Source organism: Natator depressus, chromosome 5 (assembly GCF_965152275.1).
Source record: "Natator depressus isolate rNatDep1 chromosome 5, rNatDep2.hap1, whole genome shotgun sequence".
In the NCBI taxonomy this organism is placed as follows: Eukaryota; Metazoa; Chordata; order Testudines; family Cheloniidae; genus Natator; species Natator depressus.
This window is the reverse complement of record NC_134238.1, coordinates 117,390,585-117,407,224: the sequence shown is the minus strand read 5'-3', so window position 1 is coordinate 117,407,224 and position 16,640 is coordinate 117,390,585. Positions and strand designations below refer to the sequence as shown.

The window sequence follows — 16,640 nt, the reverse complement described above, 5'->3', positions numbered from 1 at the left end:
CCCACAGAGAATTAGTAGCAGAAATGGGAATAGAACCCATGAGTCCTAGCTCCTGCAATGGATGAGACAATAAGCATTTTGCATGAGTATAAATCCTTCCTTGGTTAAAGAAAAGATCATGTTGCCAGAATAATTCAGTAGAAGTATTTATGCAGTTACAGGAAATGGCACCTTCCCTCTCTCTTTATTTATTTATAGGCTTGGAGGCAGTGGGTGGGTGGAAATTTCTCTTAGCTTTAGTCTTTGTTCAAAAGAGAGTACACGGAGAAGGCAGTGGCTGTTCAGTGGCCACTGGCTAAAACTCCATATGGATTTCTTCCACGTGAGATGAAAGGGTCAGTTGTCAAGCAACTCCAGCCAGGCAGCTATAAAGAGCCGAAAAATAATATCGGATACAGGATGTGATGTGAAGTGTTTGTTGACAGTCACGTATGTGTCCTGAGATGGCTTACAAAGAGACCAAGGACCTTTTGGTTCATCTGTGAGCATTTAAAATAACATGGTAGTGACAGCCAAGAAATGAAATGAGGTAGGTGTCAATTCAATAATAATGACGCAGCCTGGGGGGCAGATGGAAGTTTAGTCGCTATTCATTGCTGGCTATGTCTTCAGTGGATAAATGGTTACAATAATATGGCAATTTCTCCCCCATCCAGCTCTTAAAATACAATGCAGTTCAAATACATACCAGCTGTTGGAGCATATTGGAGAGTACATATTAGTGTGTCGTGGGAATTTGCAAGTCAAGGTAAATAGGCAGCATTTGTGCTCAGCTTTTCAGAGCGGGAAAGTGTGAACTGTCTTCCTGAACGCCGTTGTTTTAACCCTTCATACCCTCCTCTCTCAGAGAAGGGCTTTACTGAGTCTGAGCGGTGCCTCCAGCTGAAGGGGCCTGGATGGAGTTCCATGGGAGGATCACTTGGAGGAGTTTGCTCAAGGGTGACATAAGCTGCTCTCAGGCCCAGCCAACTCCGGGAGCAAGGGCCCAAACATGGGATCTACACTCAGATTCACGGCTTGGCAAGCCACCCTGCTTGACTGCTTAAAATCAAACACGAGACTTTAAAATAGCGATAAACAATAAATGAACACAAACTTTGTGTTTGGAATCTGTCAATCCTAATGGCCCACATTTTGGGAAGTAATTTCATTCTCGGTGGGATTTTTTCTTTGTGGTGAAAATGGACCTTGAATAATCACAACATTTGGGAGGAATCTGAAGCCAGACCTCACACTGAATGCTGCAGGCAGCGTCTCTCGCTCTGTAAGGGGCTGATAGAAAACTTTGATAGAAAACTGATAGAAAACTGGACTTTGAAGGGTGTGAAATCTAGAACCCATTTTTTCATTTTGGGTCCCTATCTGTCTGGCTCATTGTCCTGCCATGTGAAGCATGCAGGTCAATGCCGAAGCGTCACACAGTTTTGCTTTGTGAAAACAATTCATTTCCATGGCCACTCTCTGAAACAGTCGCATGCCTATCTACACCACATGTACAATTGAATCCGGGGACCCAGTTACCACACAATTTCCCACTGACCCAATGACAACACAATTACAGTTTGTACTGTGGGTAGGACCTCACTATGTTGTAACCATGTCTCACAACCAGACTAAAGCTCTGGCCTGACCTTAGGACTTTAGCTTAGGCTTTGACCTCAGTAATGGAATATGGTAAAAACACAATTAGATCCAATCCACACTATAGATTGTTGTTGTCTTGTAAGTGGGTCAGAAGAAAAAATTGTGATAATGGCATCACATGATTCATTTGTATTTGTAGTGTTGACAGACCCATAATTAAAATTAGTGAAACTTTATCAGAGATCAAGTGTTTTTTCCATCATTAATAGACGCAGTAGGAGTGGCTAGAGCACTTGCCTGGGACTCAGGGGATCTGAGTTCTATTTCTAGCTCTGCCATAGGACTGCTGGGGGATCTTGGCAAGTCATTTTGTCTCTCCATGCCTCAGTTTCCCTTTCTGTAGAATGAGGTAATGATACTGACCTCCTTTATAAAGCATGTTGAGATCTACTAATGAAAAGCACTATATAAGAGCAAGGTGGTATTATTATTACATCTTGACTTATTTTCCTCCTTAGGGGAAAGGAGACATGGTAACATACTGGCTAGAAGGAAAGCAGAATACTGCCATCCAGAAGAGAGCGCCCATCACTACCACAGCCTCTCAAGACCCTGATGGAACTACTTTTAGTTTGATTCCAGGAGTCTTGCCCAATGATCCTCTCTCAAGCCCAGCTTAAAGGGCATGAGTAGATGTTTCATTGTTCCAGTTTCTCCTTGTTTTCAGTCTTTTAGATCTACCTGGCAAACTTCTCATGTGATCCAGAAGGGCCTGAGATCTTTGAAAGCTTCCATTGCCATGCCACGCCTAGAGGCAAAGCAAGAAATAGATGCTGCTCCCCCACAGCTTATCTGGATGCATGGACAGTCATTAATCATAGCTCTCTCCCTTAGTCTGACGGGAACAAAAATAAAGAAGTAAAACAAATCACTGGCGACGACAAATGTGTGGATACCCAAGGAATTAAATGGATTCTTCTGTGTCACCAGCTATCCAGAGACCGGGATCAGACCTTTACAGCTGTCGCTTAGGTTTTGGGGGGGTAAGCCCTGCAAACAGCCCCCATTATCAGACTTGGCACAAGCAGCAGGCTGGAGATGTCAGCATATTAACTCCTCTCGTGGTGAGAAGGAGAAAGGGGAGGCCGTGCTATTTAGTGCCAGGGTGGTGATAAGCCTCATGGGATTAATTTGTTTAACATTTTGAAAGGAGGGATTGAAATGTGGACTTTGCTAGAACTGAAGGCGGGTAGAGTAGGAGGGAACAATCTGGCCTAGTGGATAAAGCATTGGACTAAAAGAACTCAGGGGGTCTGGCTTCTTGTCATTAGCCATTGGAGTGACTTTGGGTGAGTCAGTTCACCTGTCTGTGCCTCGGTTTCCCCATCTGTAAAGCATGGATGATACTAACCTCCTTTGTAAAGTGCTTTGGGATCTAGGGATGAAAAGAACTGGGGATTATTGAATAGGAGAAAGACTGTTTAAACAGTTCATGTCTTAGGCTGCTGTAGGAGCTCTCTGGAATGCTGATCTGACACGCTTGGGTCAAAATCCACATCCCGAGCGACATAGTTATACCGACCTAACCGCTGGTGTAGACGGTGCTGCGTTGACAGGAGAGTTTCTCCCGTTGACATAGCTACCACCTCTCTAAGCCAATGGGAGAAGCTTTCCCATTGTCATAGGTCGTGTCTTCACTAAGCGCTACCACGGCACAGCTGCGTTGCTGCCGCGCTGTAAGTGTAGAGAAGCCCGAAGAGGAAACTCTATAAATCTCCATGTTTGCTGGTGGCGATGGGTTTATGTGAGTGGCTTCTCACTCAAGCTCCGTCAGAGGTTATTTTCTCTGAATGCAAAGTACGCCGTACCCTGTGTGCTGTATGCTGTTTGGGACGCTACAGTTTTTCTTTTTTCCAGGTGGCAGATTTATTTAAAATGGCAGCAGATTTTCTCTCGGTCAGGGCTATTAGACCTTAGAAAAGTTTCACCGGTGTAACTAAATTTATTCCAAATCAGTCTAGATACACCAGTGCAAAACCCTACAGAAAGTGGACATAAACCAGTGTACATCCATTTAGATTAACTGGGTAATTTACTGGCTCATGCCCCCATGTAATGAGCATATTTTTATATTAAATATGTACTGTGTGATCACTGAGATTAAAGTTAAAAGGTATTGCTGATACTGAAATCCCTTATTTAATTGGAAAGCACATGCAATAGGAATAGCAACTGGCTTTACTGGATGAGGTTACAATATACAGTCTGACTAAATTCCTTTTTTTAAAGTCTATTTTTCCATTTATCTAAACTTTAAATGTTAAATTTGCATATGTTCCAAATGTTATAATATAACCACCAATAAACTCAAACTCCAAGTCAACCACAGCATTGTAACATCCTTTAGCACATTGAGTTCCTCTGCTGGTCAGCCAAACCCCCAGTGATCATAGAATCATAGAATATCAGGGCTGGAAGGGACCTCAGGAGGTCATCTAGTCCAACCCCCTGCTCAAAGCAGGACCGATCCCCAATTAAATCATCCCAGCCAGGGCTTTGTCAAGCCTGACCTTAAAAACTTCTAAGGAAGGAGATTCCACCACCTCCCTAGGTAATCCATTCCAGTGTTTCACCACCCTCCTAGTGAAAAAGTTTTTCCTAATATCCAACCTAAACCTCCCCCACTGCAACTTGAGACCATTACTCCTCGTTCTGTCGTCTGCTACCACTGAGAACAGTCTAGATCCATCCTCTTTGGAACCCCCTTTCAGGTAGTTGAAAGCAGCTATCAAATCCCCCCTCATTCTTCTTCTCCGCATACTGAATATAAAAAAAGAGGAGCTAACAGCCATACCAAATTGAATACCATGTATGTTCCTGAAACACTTTGATCTACACCATTGCATCACGCATTATATATCTGGCATTACACTGTCACTGAATTAACAGTCATTTTTCAAACATGTTAAAAATTGGTTTTAGAAATGACAGAAAGGGACAGATCACAGGCCTTTTAGGAAATGTGAATTTGTTATCATTCACTCTATCTATTGCATAGTCATTTGTAGAAAAGTTGCAATTGTTGCTCATCTATGTTATGCTAATGTAGACTGCTAGGATTAAAGGACATTATAATGAACATTTTCTGAGTCCAGGTTATTCTAAATATAAGTCAGTGGTATGAGCATTTTAGTTTTGTAAAATGTTTGTGTGACAGTGCTTAGGAAAATTCTTGAACTGACAGCCGTGGCTATTGAGGGCATATCTTTGAGTTTGGTCCAAAGCCTAATGAAGTTAATGGAAAGAGTCCTGGTGACTTCAGAGGGCTTTGGATTGGGCTGTTTACTTGCAGAAGAAGAAGATCATGGACAACACCACTGTAAGCATCCCTCTGTTGCTTTGTCAATGGCTCTCACCCCTATCTTGGATGGACCATCTCTGCAGTGATAGTTTTCCATAGCTCGTTGAATGTCTGGTGAGACGTCTAGAAAGGCTTTGATTAGTATCAATTGTGCTGATGGCATCTTGATTAGTAAAAAGAAAAGGAGTACTTGTGGCACCTTAGAGACTAACCAATTTATTTGAGCATAAACTTTCGTGAGCTACAGCTAAAGCTTATGCTCAAATAAATTGGTTAGTCTCTAAGGTGCCACAAGTACTCATTTTCTTTTTGCGAATACAGACTAATACGGCTGCTACTCTGAAACCTATCTTGATTAGTGTCATTTATGCAAATGGGTCTGGTGAAGTGGGTATTTGTCTATTGTGAGATGAATGTACAGAACTATGCGAAATACAAGTTGCAGTGTTCTCAGATGATTTGGCAGGTACACGGGGTTTACAGACATACCTTGATAACAATGTTTAATGGATTTGGCCAAAACTGCATTGCCACCTAGCTCCCCTCACCGCCCTCAAAAGATCTGTTTTATTATCATGACTGACAGGTCTCAAATGCACATTCACAGAGATCATGGAAACAACCACGCTCCACCCCTCCCCCCGGTAGCCTGCTAACAATGACTTATCTGGGACCCATGAAGCCTCACCCAGTGTAAGGCTCTGCTCCTGAGGCCCAATTGGTGGAGTCCCAGAGCAGTTGACTGGCTCTGCTTAAACCAGCAGCAGGAACAGGTAGCTGTCTGAACAAGTGGGCTCGCCTCACCCCATACTTCCTGGTCTTGCTGCTCGATTTCTTGGCATCCAGACCCGGCTTGACTTGTGGTCCCTGACCTCCAGTTTGTCACCTGCCTCTGACCCCCTGATATCCTGAGCTGTCCTGTCTCTGGTTCCCAACTTGTGGTTCTGATCTCCAGTTTGTCTCTTGCTTTTGATCTTCCGAGCTCCTGACTCTTGACTTCTGTCTCATGACTGCGGACTCTGCCTCCAACTACGAGGCCTGGCTGCTCATGACCCTGTTGTGACATTCAATGTTATATGAGACCACATTTTTATTGGAAGTTACATAGGACCCTGTCCTGCAGGGTGCTGAGCAACTAATGGAGCTGCTGAGCACTCAAGCCAATTAAAAATGAATTAGGCAGCAGCATGATGCCTTGTGGGATCTATCCTGCTTTGGGATGATCTGGTTGAAAATGTTACATTCAGCATTTTACAAAATTGCAGAAAATCATACTATAAACTCATAGGGCCCCGATCCTGCAAACACGTAAAAACTTGGGTAGATTCATGCACACATGAAGTAGTTCTAGTTAGGATTGGTTGTAACAATGGAAAATTTTCACAAAAAAAAAATTTAAACAAAAAGAAATGTTTTTGTATTTCTTAAAATGTCACTTTTTCATTGCAAACCACACAAACCTAGCTCTATTTCCATTGAGTTAAACGGGGCTGAACACATGAGTAAAGTTACTGCAAGAAAAACTCAGGGTAATTCAATTCCAGCTTTCACCAAAGAGATAACATCTCCTGTGCAAGATGATTCACACCACCAGATAGTGTAGCCAGAGGACTTGATCCAGCTCCCACGCAACTCAATGGCTAATGTCCCGCTGGCTGCGGCAGTGCAGGTAGGGCTGATGAGAAGGGGACAAAGGGAGGACAATTGTACCAGGCCCCAAGCTCAGGGAGGCCCTCTAAACACCTGTAACTGAGGTGAAATGGGAGGGGTGGGGCCCTAGTGAATGTCATGTCCAGGGCCCCAAATTTCTCTCGAAGGCCCTGGGACCAGTGTGACCAATCAGAACTCAAATTACCAAGCAATCACCAGGATATGAGACTCCGTAAAGCTCTGAAGAGCTAAGTGCTCTCCTATGACACAGATCTGTGACCAATCAGCTGGTGCAGAAGTTTATGTGTAGAAAGGGGACACAATAGAGTTACACTTATGTAGATTGGTGATATTTTCCTCCTCTTTTTTAAAATATCTATTCCGTCTTTAAATTTGAAAGTAGTAGTGGATAGTGAGCATTTCCAGTGTTAGGGCCTGATCCTGAGAGGGGTGGAGTACCCCCTGCAAGGTGCTAAGCACTCTCCACACTCTCTCCCAAGTGGGAGGTGAAGGTGCTCCATTGTTACTGGGGGCTCTCAGCCCCTCACAGGATTGGGCCCTCAGTGTTTGCAGTCATAGGAAAACAGCATATGTGGACAACAAGAATACCACTCTGTTTTTATGAAGTGTTGATATTCTGGTTACTATTTATTACGATTTCATTTCAATACAGGCTATGTACAGGTAATGATGCACACAGGCGTCGGAAATCAATAGGATGATACAAAGCTGAAAAAGAATTACAAAATTATGTAATATTTAACTAAACTGTCTGACTGCCGAAGAGTGGATGGAACAATCAAACTATAAAATAATCACCAATGTTGTAACTTTATTGGTAAGTCAATTTTCCAGGTTTAGAAGTTCCCAGAGTTTATTCAGTCAAACCTAACACTGGGAAAACTTTCTTTTTTTTTCTTGAAACGGAGCACCTAGCTTCCACTGAAGACTTGGTAGCAACTACCTAACATTTAAGGTTGTGTTTATATTTTCTAGAGGTACTATGAAATCAAAGATTAGCTCCTGGGATATGTAGGTAGACCTAGCCTAGAGCGCCTCCCCAGCAGATCTGCAGCTCTCAAACTAAGGAGGCTGAAGCAGCTGCTCAGGAGGAAGGGACCCAATGTCAAGAGCCTTCCAGCCATTCTGGGAAACTTTACAGAGCCAGACTGAACCTGATTATGCAGTACAAGTCCAATCCTGCTCTCATACAATTCCATGGTAATACTCCCATTGGCTTCAATCATGCAGGACGGACCCCCATTTCTGTGTGGATAGCTCCTGAGACAGGAGTCAGTGGGCTTTCCCTACATGGACAGCCAGAAGGTCAGACCTGAGGTGCTATGCAGATCACTCACTTGCTCCCTCCCCAGTAACTTCCTGGTCACTATCAGTCCTTGCCTCAGAACCTTTTCTCAGCATGCCTTTCGGGGGGCAGGGCATCCTTTACATCTGGCAGAGCTAAGGACCGGCAGCCCTACACTGGTTGTTTTGTAAATAGCTGCTTCCTTCCTTCCAGCCATCCCAGTACGCTTGCCTCCTATGTTTTCCCTTTCTTCTCCCTGAGCAACTGGCCCGAACTGACACCCCTGGCATGAGCTTTGATCCCTAGGTTTAAAACAAATAATCAAATGCACTTTTTCTCCTCGGAGTTATAAATCAATTCAAAATAGCTGTGTGAGTTTGGTTGGCTTGAAAGCCCTGAGCAGCAAAATGCTTTGTAAAGCCACAAGGCTCTAGAAGAAGGAGTATCAGTGCAGGCTGTTCCATAAGTGTATCAAGGGGTTGGGGTTTTTTTTTTACAGATTACGTTTTGACACTGAATTAAAGCATAGGATGCCATTTGCTGTATTTATGAGTTCTGAAAAACAAAATGTCTTCACCCCTGAATTTTAAAAAGAATTTGGTTTCTTGTGTGTTTTTGCATCGGGTGCTTCATGATGCACCAGTTGTTGGCTTAGAGACTGATCCTAGAGGTGCTGAGCACCCCCAATTTCAGTTTACTTAAATGGGAGTAAGGAAGAGGCACACTTTCTGCAGATCAGATGCATATTTTACATTCAATCTGTGGTGGATTAACCCTTCCTGTCACCCTGGGAATAGATGAAAAATGGGGCCTGCCCCAGCCAATTCTACCTAAGGGCAAAAAGAAAGGCCTTGCCCCGGCCCAGAAAGGCATACGGATGCTGCTGAATCTGGCAAAGAGATAGAAAGTATACACAAAAATACAGTGACTGGAGTGGAACACAATGAAACCGACACAATAAAAATAGAAAAAATGATGAAGCCGTGTATCCCTTTCTTTCACTTAGTGGATGGATGTTGCCCCTATTTATGCTTGCTCCAGGTTTTGGCCCACCTGGACAGTACATTAAAGGCCAGATTTTCAAAGAGCTCAGTTCCCATTCAGGCCCCTAAATCAAGTGGCCAGGTTTTCCAAAACCTTCAGCAGCTCCCAGTGTTCTCAATGGGGCAATGTGGGGATTGGTTTTCAGAGGAATTGCTGGGCGCTAAGCACTTTAGAAAATCTTGCGTGAAATCTTGGCCCCATTGAAGAAAACAGGAGTCTTGCCATTGACTTCAGTGAGGCCAGTATTTCACCGCTGGTTATAATAGTACAGTACTGCAGCCTTTAAATTCCACATGTCTTGCAGGAGATATTCTGCCTAACAAGGCATATGCTGTTGAATAACATTTGAATTCCTACAAGGAGATTCTCCTTTCCTAAATGACAGGTGGGGTTTTAAAGCACCAGGAGTGTTGCGATGAATTCTGGATGTGTATTTAAACTTCCCCAAATCTTGGGGGAGTTCAGATCTAAGGGGTGGGGTAGTGTTATCTGAGCCCATCTCTAATGAATGTCACTGTGTTGCATCATATGACCCTGGTCTTACAAACAGATGCATCAGTGTAGACCCTTACACTTGTATGGAACATCCCTGAAGTCAATGGGACTCTATGCAAGCATAGAGGTCTGTGAGTGCATCTGACAGCAGAATCAGGCCAATACCCATAACCTTCAGAGCTTGCTCCTCAGTGCGTTACCTTCTGTGCTTTTAAAAACAAAGGGAGCTAGAATCCACTTGGCTGGTAAAGGAAATGTAGTTCTGTCTCCTCTGCATTCTACGGGGCTGACAGACTCAGGGTAACCTCAGGCATCACTAGAAAAAACATCGCCTCTGAATATCATAAATAAATCCTGGACTGGATTTTTGCACTCGTTGAAAATGGATGCAGAATGCAAGAGCATCCTGGTGTCATAATCCCATGGGAAAGACAAGTAACAAACATCAACACAACATATATCTGTCCCCATGGGAACTCCATGTACAGTGTCTGCAGATTAGAATCAGATTAGAAATATGAGGCATGTGGCAAAAACCCCACGCAGGGAGTTGAGACAATACTTTCTAAAAAAAAGTCCTATTACATTTGATAGAAAACCCTTCTTTTAAAGCACTGATATTAGCAACTTGAAAACCCTTTTACAGCTGGGAGGACAAAGCTGGATCATTTGAGACCAATGGTTTCTATCAACACGATGTGGCTCAAGCTTAGTAACACGGCATGGAGGCGACTTCAATGATTACTGAAGGTGCTCAACCCTAACAAATGGTGCTCAGTACCTCATAAAATCCGGCCCCTAATGAGGCATGTTTATGACCATTTTGAAAACGAGACCTAAAGTGACTTAATTACTGATCATAATTTATCTATTTATTTTGATTGTTAGTTATTATTAGTGATTAAAATGTCCATAGGAGCATTGCTGTGAATGATGACAGAACAAGGAGTAATGGTCTCAAATTGCAGTGGGGGAGGTTTAGGTTGGACATTAGGAAAAGCGGTTTCACTAGGAGGGTGGTGAAACACTGGAATGCGTTACCTAGGGAGGTGGTGGAATCTCCTTCCTTAGAGGTTTTTAAGGTCAGGCTTGACAAAGCCCTGGCTGGGATGATTTAGTTGGGGATTGGTCCTGCTTTGAGCAGGGGGTTGGACTAGATGATCTCCTGAGGTCTCTTCCATCCCTAATCTTCTATGATTCTACGATGCTTCACACACATGGAAAATACAAAGCCCACGCTCCAAGGAGTGACCATCTCAACCAGAGTGATGATTTATATCACCGTCTCAATTAGGTTGATGATGTAGGGACAGATTCTGCCACCCCGACATTGAGTAGTCCCTTATTCTATGAGTAGTCAGCTAGAAATCACTGGGGCTGTTCACAAATTAAAGTGTCACTCAACATGAGTAAGTGTCACAAACTGGTCCTTAATGTAATAAGCCAAATTAGACTGCTCAAAACAAAGGCGTGGGATGAGGGAAGGAGAAGAAATTACATTAACAAACAAAAACAAAAATCACCAGGGGAAAGGGAAAAGTGCCATTGGGACAACATCATATTTCTATAAAACTCAGATCAGTTCTATGGATCCAGTCCTGAGCAGGACTCAGCACTGTCACCACTGAAGTCAACTAGGAGCGGAGGGCGCTCAGCACTTGCTAGGATCAGGCCACACATTGTGTTTTTGTTTCCTTTGTTTGCTTTCTAGACAATGATGAGGTGAAAATGGAATTACACTTGAGCAGAGACTAGAAAATTAATAGAGAATTATGGCTGCTGAAAAGGTTTCCTGGTTTTCTGTTAAAGAAACTGCATGGTTTTTTTTTGTAATGTAATCTGTGTGAATAAAAATGCGGCAAACAAACAAAATAAAATAAAATAAAGCAACACTTCAGACTACATAATGAACACAGTTGATTTGTGCATCACTTTTACATTACTTCAGAAAAAAATAATACCCATCAGTGCAGAAGTTACAATAAATGCTACAATAAAAATTATCTTTTATAAATCTTAGAAATCTGTCTTGAGTGCTTTATCACCTGATCTCTACAAAGTCAATTTGCCTATGCTCTGCTTGTCTTGGGTGTAAACAGAGGGCTTTAATCTCCAGGATTATCAGTTTGGCACTTTTCATGGACACTAAGGGCTTGAACCAAAGCTCACCAAAGTCAGTGGAAAGGGTCACAGTCAATCCAATGGGTTTTGGATCAGACCCTAGAGACACTTTTTTTTTAAATGGCCAAATTCATCCCTGATTTCACTCTATTCCATTAATTAAAAGTAATACTGAACATGGGAAAAGGAAAGATTCTCAACTAGAGAGATTTCAGAGAAGGTTTGTCCATATTCCTCTGGTTTCAAATTCCTATTTGTGCTTATGTTAAATGACCTATAAATATGCTTTAAACTTAACATGTAAAATCCTGGACCCATTGACTTCAATGGAGTCAGGATTCCACCCATAATCTTCACTATTTTTAACATTCAATTTTTTAAAATTGTGAGTAACTTTCACTGCCATAAAAATCTGCTTTCATTAATGAAAAAGCAAAACCCTGAGGTCTAACAGTACGAATGGAATATAGTCCATGACTCAGAGTTGTTTGATTGCATATTATATCTTTGTCATGCCATTTGCCATTAGAATTTATTGCCTAGCCTTATGAGAGACCTTTCTAATACGTTTCAAATGTGTGGTTTGGCAGACAGCATTTAAACCTAAGCGAAAAAAAACATTCAACCTCTTCTTCATACATATTTGCAGAACTGTCCTAATCGGTGTTCTGCATGGGCTACTTATTTGCTACCAAACACAATGCAAGGGGTTGTTTACATTGTAGTCTCTACAATTCAGGACTCAGTTATCTGAGAGGTTGCCTTTCTGCTGATGGGCCTGATCTCAAGTGGTGCTAAGCACCTCTTGCACTATATTGAACATCCTCAACTACCACTGATGGGGGCTGAAGGCACTCAGAATGCCATATTCTGCACCATGGGAGTCAGTTGGATTTTAGCTATTGACTTTAATGGGAGCAGGATCTGGCTTTCAGCACCATCCAGGAGATGCTCAGCACCTTGCAAGATCAGGCCCTATATTCTGTTATGGTGATTAAGATCTCTTGAGCTATTCTTGGAGACAATCCCTGGAGTGTCTTTGTCCAGGGCTGGAAGTTGAACATATTCAGTTGAGGGTCTCTCTCTGTGGGACTCATTTACTCTGACAAAAGCTCGAGTTTTGCAAATACGAGTCCCTGAACTACACACCACAGCAGCAAGACCTATGGTGTATTAATATTAACTGGCTGTACCTGACTGAGACTGACCTGCATTTGTTTTATTTATTTGAATAGCACCCAGATGCCACAGCAATGGGCAATCTGTGAAAAATCAGTACATAAATGTGTAAATAAAATAAACAATGTTACGTTTAGTGCACCAGAGAGAAGCAGAGAATGCCCATGCTGGGAAATCTTCCCAAACCTCCCTTTGGCAATCTCCTTTGAGCTGGTTGTCTGTAACAATTTGAGAGCAGTTTCCAAATGGATGGACCCTCAGGATGCCTGAGGTTTCCTTTCATTTTCCAAATAATTGCACAGACATAATGAGGAGTTGTTCCGCTTTCAATCTCTCAGTGGAAAATTCCAGAGCAGTTTCTGCAGAATATTCCCAGGGTCCTGTTAGCCAGGGGTGGCTTCTTTTTACACTGGTAGTTCAATAAGTCTGTCTGGTGCAAATTATGGTTTATTAAAAATAACTAAAGCAAGAACTGTTATTAAGACTTCCAACAGGGCAAGACTTTTTACAGCGGTTGTTGAGCATTTTGTTATGGAAATCAAGGCTTTGTCTGTGAAATGCTAACAAATTATTTTATGCTTCAGCAAACATTTTTTTCTAAAAGTTTAACCCTTAGATTGGCTGTATAGATTACATGTATATATATATTATATTGTATCTATACTATCTCATATGGTAATATACACGTTAGAGTATGTGTAATCTGTAGTACGTTTATGTAATTTGTATTATATATGTGTGTGCAGTTTGCAGGTTCTGAAGGGTTAACCACTATGCTTTCGCATCAGTCAGGTCATGGTTCCAGTATTATGCATCTGTGATCAGTGAACTAGTTAACGAAACGTACCGCATGGTTGTGGAAAAATCATGCCAACCATATTTCTCTAGTCTCCCCCACCTTAAAAATGGCTTTCATAATATTGAATAAAATATCATTATTCAAGATCCATAGATAAACATCTGGAGTTTTTGAAAAGGTATGTGAAGATGACACTTCATAGAATATCTGGGTTGGAAGGGACCTCAGGAGGTCATCTAGTCCAACCCCCTGCTCAAAGCAGGACCAATCCCCAATTTTTGCCCTAGATCCCAAATGGCCCCCTCAAAGACTGAACTCACAACCTGGGTTTAGCAGGCCAATGCTCAAACCACTGAGCTATCCCTCCCCCCGCAAAGAGCCTGATCCAGCTTCTGTTACAGCCAATAGGAGTCTGTTGACTTCAGTGGGAGTTGGATCAGGCCCTAAATCTCCAAGTGATTATATGTATATATATATAATCTCCCAAATCCAGTGACCCCTGCTGCTAAGTCTCTGCAATGATTTTATCAATATCTTGTTATAAAGTACAGCTGTAAGTGCCACACATATTAGAAAGACTTTGGTGGATTCATTAACAAATAAGAATGAAGCAAAATAGCCGAACACTTGTACCTTTGATATGACTGCTGATAGATTTGCCTTCAAAAATTCTCTCTATCCTAGTCCCCTTCCTCGACTCAGGAGGCTTGCAGGGTAATAGCCTACAATGTTGCTCTTTGATTTCCTAAAACAAGGTCATGTAAAATCTAATAAGAGCGGAAAACTGAAGTCAGTTTTTGCCTGCCTGAAGACTGATTGAACTGAAAAGCTTTTCTAACAGCTTAACATCAGACAGCCAACTAATTCAACTGCACGTTGGCTTCTGTCAATTCCTTCAAAAATAAAGGAAGTGACACTATTCCTAAGATCCACTCATCCATATTGCATGTTATTTTACACAGGGAGCTCCAGATTTTTTATTCTTGCCTTGATTTTAGCTGACAGTCAATGCCTTCATCTTGCCAACTTGTCGAGGAGCTGGGGTCTCGGGAGAGAGGGTGTCTGGACAAAATATTCAGCACTGACATTTTTTTAAAAAATCAATATTGATTTTTCACAAAGAAGAAGGAGTTCTTAGCCTTAAACATGCTTATTTACTTACAGAAAGTATTTCAGGCACAAAAGGTTTGAGCATCAGTCACATACCAGGTTACATTTGTAATAGTATGAGGAGTGTTCCATGCAGTGCAATCAGCTACTTTTCCCTATTAAGAGCTGAAAGATGTAGAGTCTGTAAAAATACATAGAGATATATAAAATGGGCATCATTCAAACTATAGTCTCATGGTCCGAGCTGACTCTCGTAGGGTTTATATAACAACAATATCTGTCGTAAGGGCTATTCTCGTTGTAGGAACAGACAATTATACTGTCTTTTGGAGCCACAAAAATGTTGTCCTCTGTGACAGGGCAGGCAACACTGTCCCAGGGAGGAGAACTCTTCTTTTCCAAGGCACTGTAAGTGGGACCTTCTCCCACTAGCACGTTCCCTGGCATCTCCGGGTAGCAGGTCTCCAGGTATCTCAGCATCTCCTCCTGGTCCACCCTTTTGATCAGGCTCTTGCATTCTCCCGTGGTGGTGGTGGTTGTGGTGGTGGTGCAGATGGACACAGAGTCCTCTCCCTTCGGCACTTTCCTGTCCTTCAGGTATGCCTTCTTGGCTAGCTCATCGCAGCTGCTTTTGCCCGATTCCAGATCCGAGGGCGTTCTCAGCAGCTCCACCACTTCCTTGTCTTTCGCCTTTTTGCTGCAGGGTCGCTTGTTGTCAGGCCATTTGGTGCAGCCATCTGTTTTCCTCGTTAGTGCAATGGCAGCGATGCCCGGCAAGCAAATAGCAGGTCCTATTGCCAGGAGGGGGATGTCTCCCAGGGTCTCCCCTTTCATCCCAGAAACGGTAAACATGAAGCCAAAAACAAGGAAGACGCTGACCAAAGCCACCACTAGTCCCGTCCTAGGGTTAATGTCGTCTGGTCTCATGGCTCCTCACACCATGCAGATCATCCGACCGCTCTCCTTCAAAGGCAGTGCAAAGCTGATGAGGCTTATGAGCCTGCCTTTGAGAGCTTTCCTCTGGAGGGATTTGCTGCAATAAACACACAATTAAAAAGTTTCCATAAAAAACCAAAAGCAGATCCTGTTTCTCTCGCCACCGTCTTCCCGGGAGAAATGGGTCAATGGGGAAATCCCATGCAGTCCCCCTAAAAATATCCCAGCGCTTCTGCCAGGCAGGGCTGGCTGGCTTCCCCCGAGTGAGGATGCTGCACCAGGCTAAAAGGGCTCGTTGTAATCTTACCCGGACAGTCCCGTGGGCCTCTGAGGCTCTTTTTTGGATCCTAGGCCAGATCAACCCAAGAGGAGATGCATTAAGAGCAATTGTAGTGCATAAAAAACCGGAGCAGTGAGTTATAGGGCATATGTGCGTGCATGCCAGAGACAGAGGGGGATGGACTTAGATCCTGGAAAGAGACAGAGACTCCAGGCTTCTAGTGTTACAGCCGATGAAAGAAAAGCCCAGGAACGGGCTAAGGACTGGGAGAAATGGGTCAGGAAATAGAAGTCTCCCAGGAGCTTCCATCACATGGGTATGGGAGGGTGCTTACTAGCCCCTCAGGGGAGTTCATAAATCAGCGGAGTTGTACCGCAATGAGCAGGTGCTCATCGGCAAGGAAAACACTGCGAATTCCTCCCAAAGCTTTGCTTTTCCAAAGGGGGGAGCAGGGGTGTCCGCGGGTGCCACGATCCCGTTGCGAGAGAGAATGATCGCTGCCCCTTCTGAGCCAACGCACCCACAATGGGGCAGCGGATGGGCATGTGACCTTTGCAGCCTGCTAGCCGCGCGGCGCCCTGGGCACCCTGAGCTCGCGCTCCTGTGTCCCTGCAAGTTCCCACCGGGAGGGTGTTCCTGCAAATTCCCACTGTGTGTGTCTGTGTGTGTGTCCCTGCAAATTCCCACTTGAGGGGCGGATGTCCCTGCAAATGCCCACTGGGTTGTGTGTGTGTGTGTGTGTGTCCATGCAAATTCCCACTAGAGGGGGGTATCC

At 43.3% G+C, this 16,640-nt stretch overlaps 2 protein-coding genes across 3 annotated transcripts in view; one reads left to right on the top strand and one right to left on the bottom strand.

Moving 5' to 3' along the window:
- Positions 1-2,445, top strand: part of LOC141987065 (atrial natriuretic peptide receptor 2-like) — a 39,453-nt gene extending 37,008 nt beyond the window's left edge. The window contains exons 22-23 of the mRNA XM_074952107.1: positions 657-748; positions 2,103-2,445. Coding sequence (XP_074808208.1) covers positions 657-748; positions 2,103-2,264 — 254 coding nt within the window. The 3' untranslated portion in view covers positions 2,265-2,445. The remainder of the gene's footprint in view (positions 1-656; positions 749-2,102) is intronic.
- Positions 1-16,322, bottom strand: part of TMEM215 (transmembrane protein 215) — a 68,171-nt gene extending 51,849 nt beyond the window's left edge. Inside the window, exon 1 of one of the 2 annotated variants that reach the window (XM_074952108.1) lies at positions 14,173-16,322. In XM_074952108.1, the coding sequence (XP_074808209.1) occupies positions 14,869-15,576 (708 nt within the window). In that variant the 5' untranslated portion in view covers positions 15,577-16,322 and the 3' untranslated portion in view covers positions 14,173-14,868. The remainder of the gene's footprint in view (positions 1-14,172) is intronic. The other variant, XM_074952109.1, reaches the window with a different exon arrangement.
- Positions 16,323-16,640: the final 318 nt, after the last annotated feature.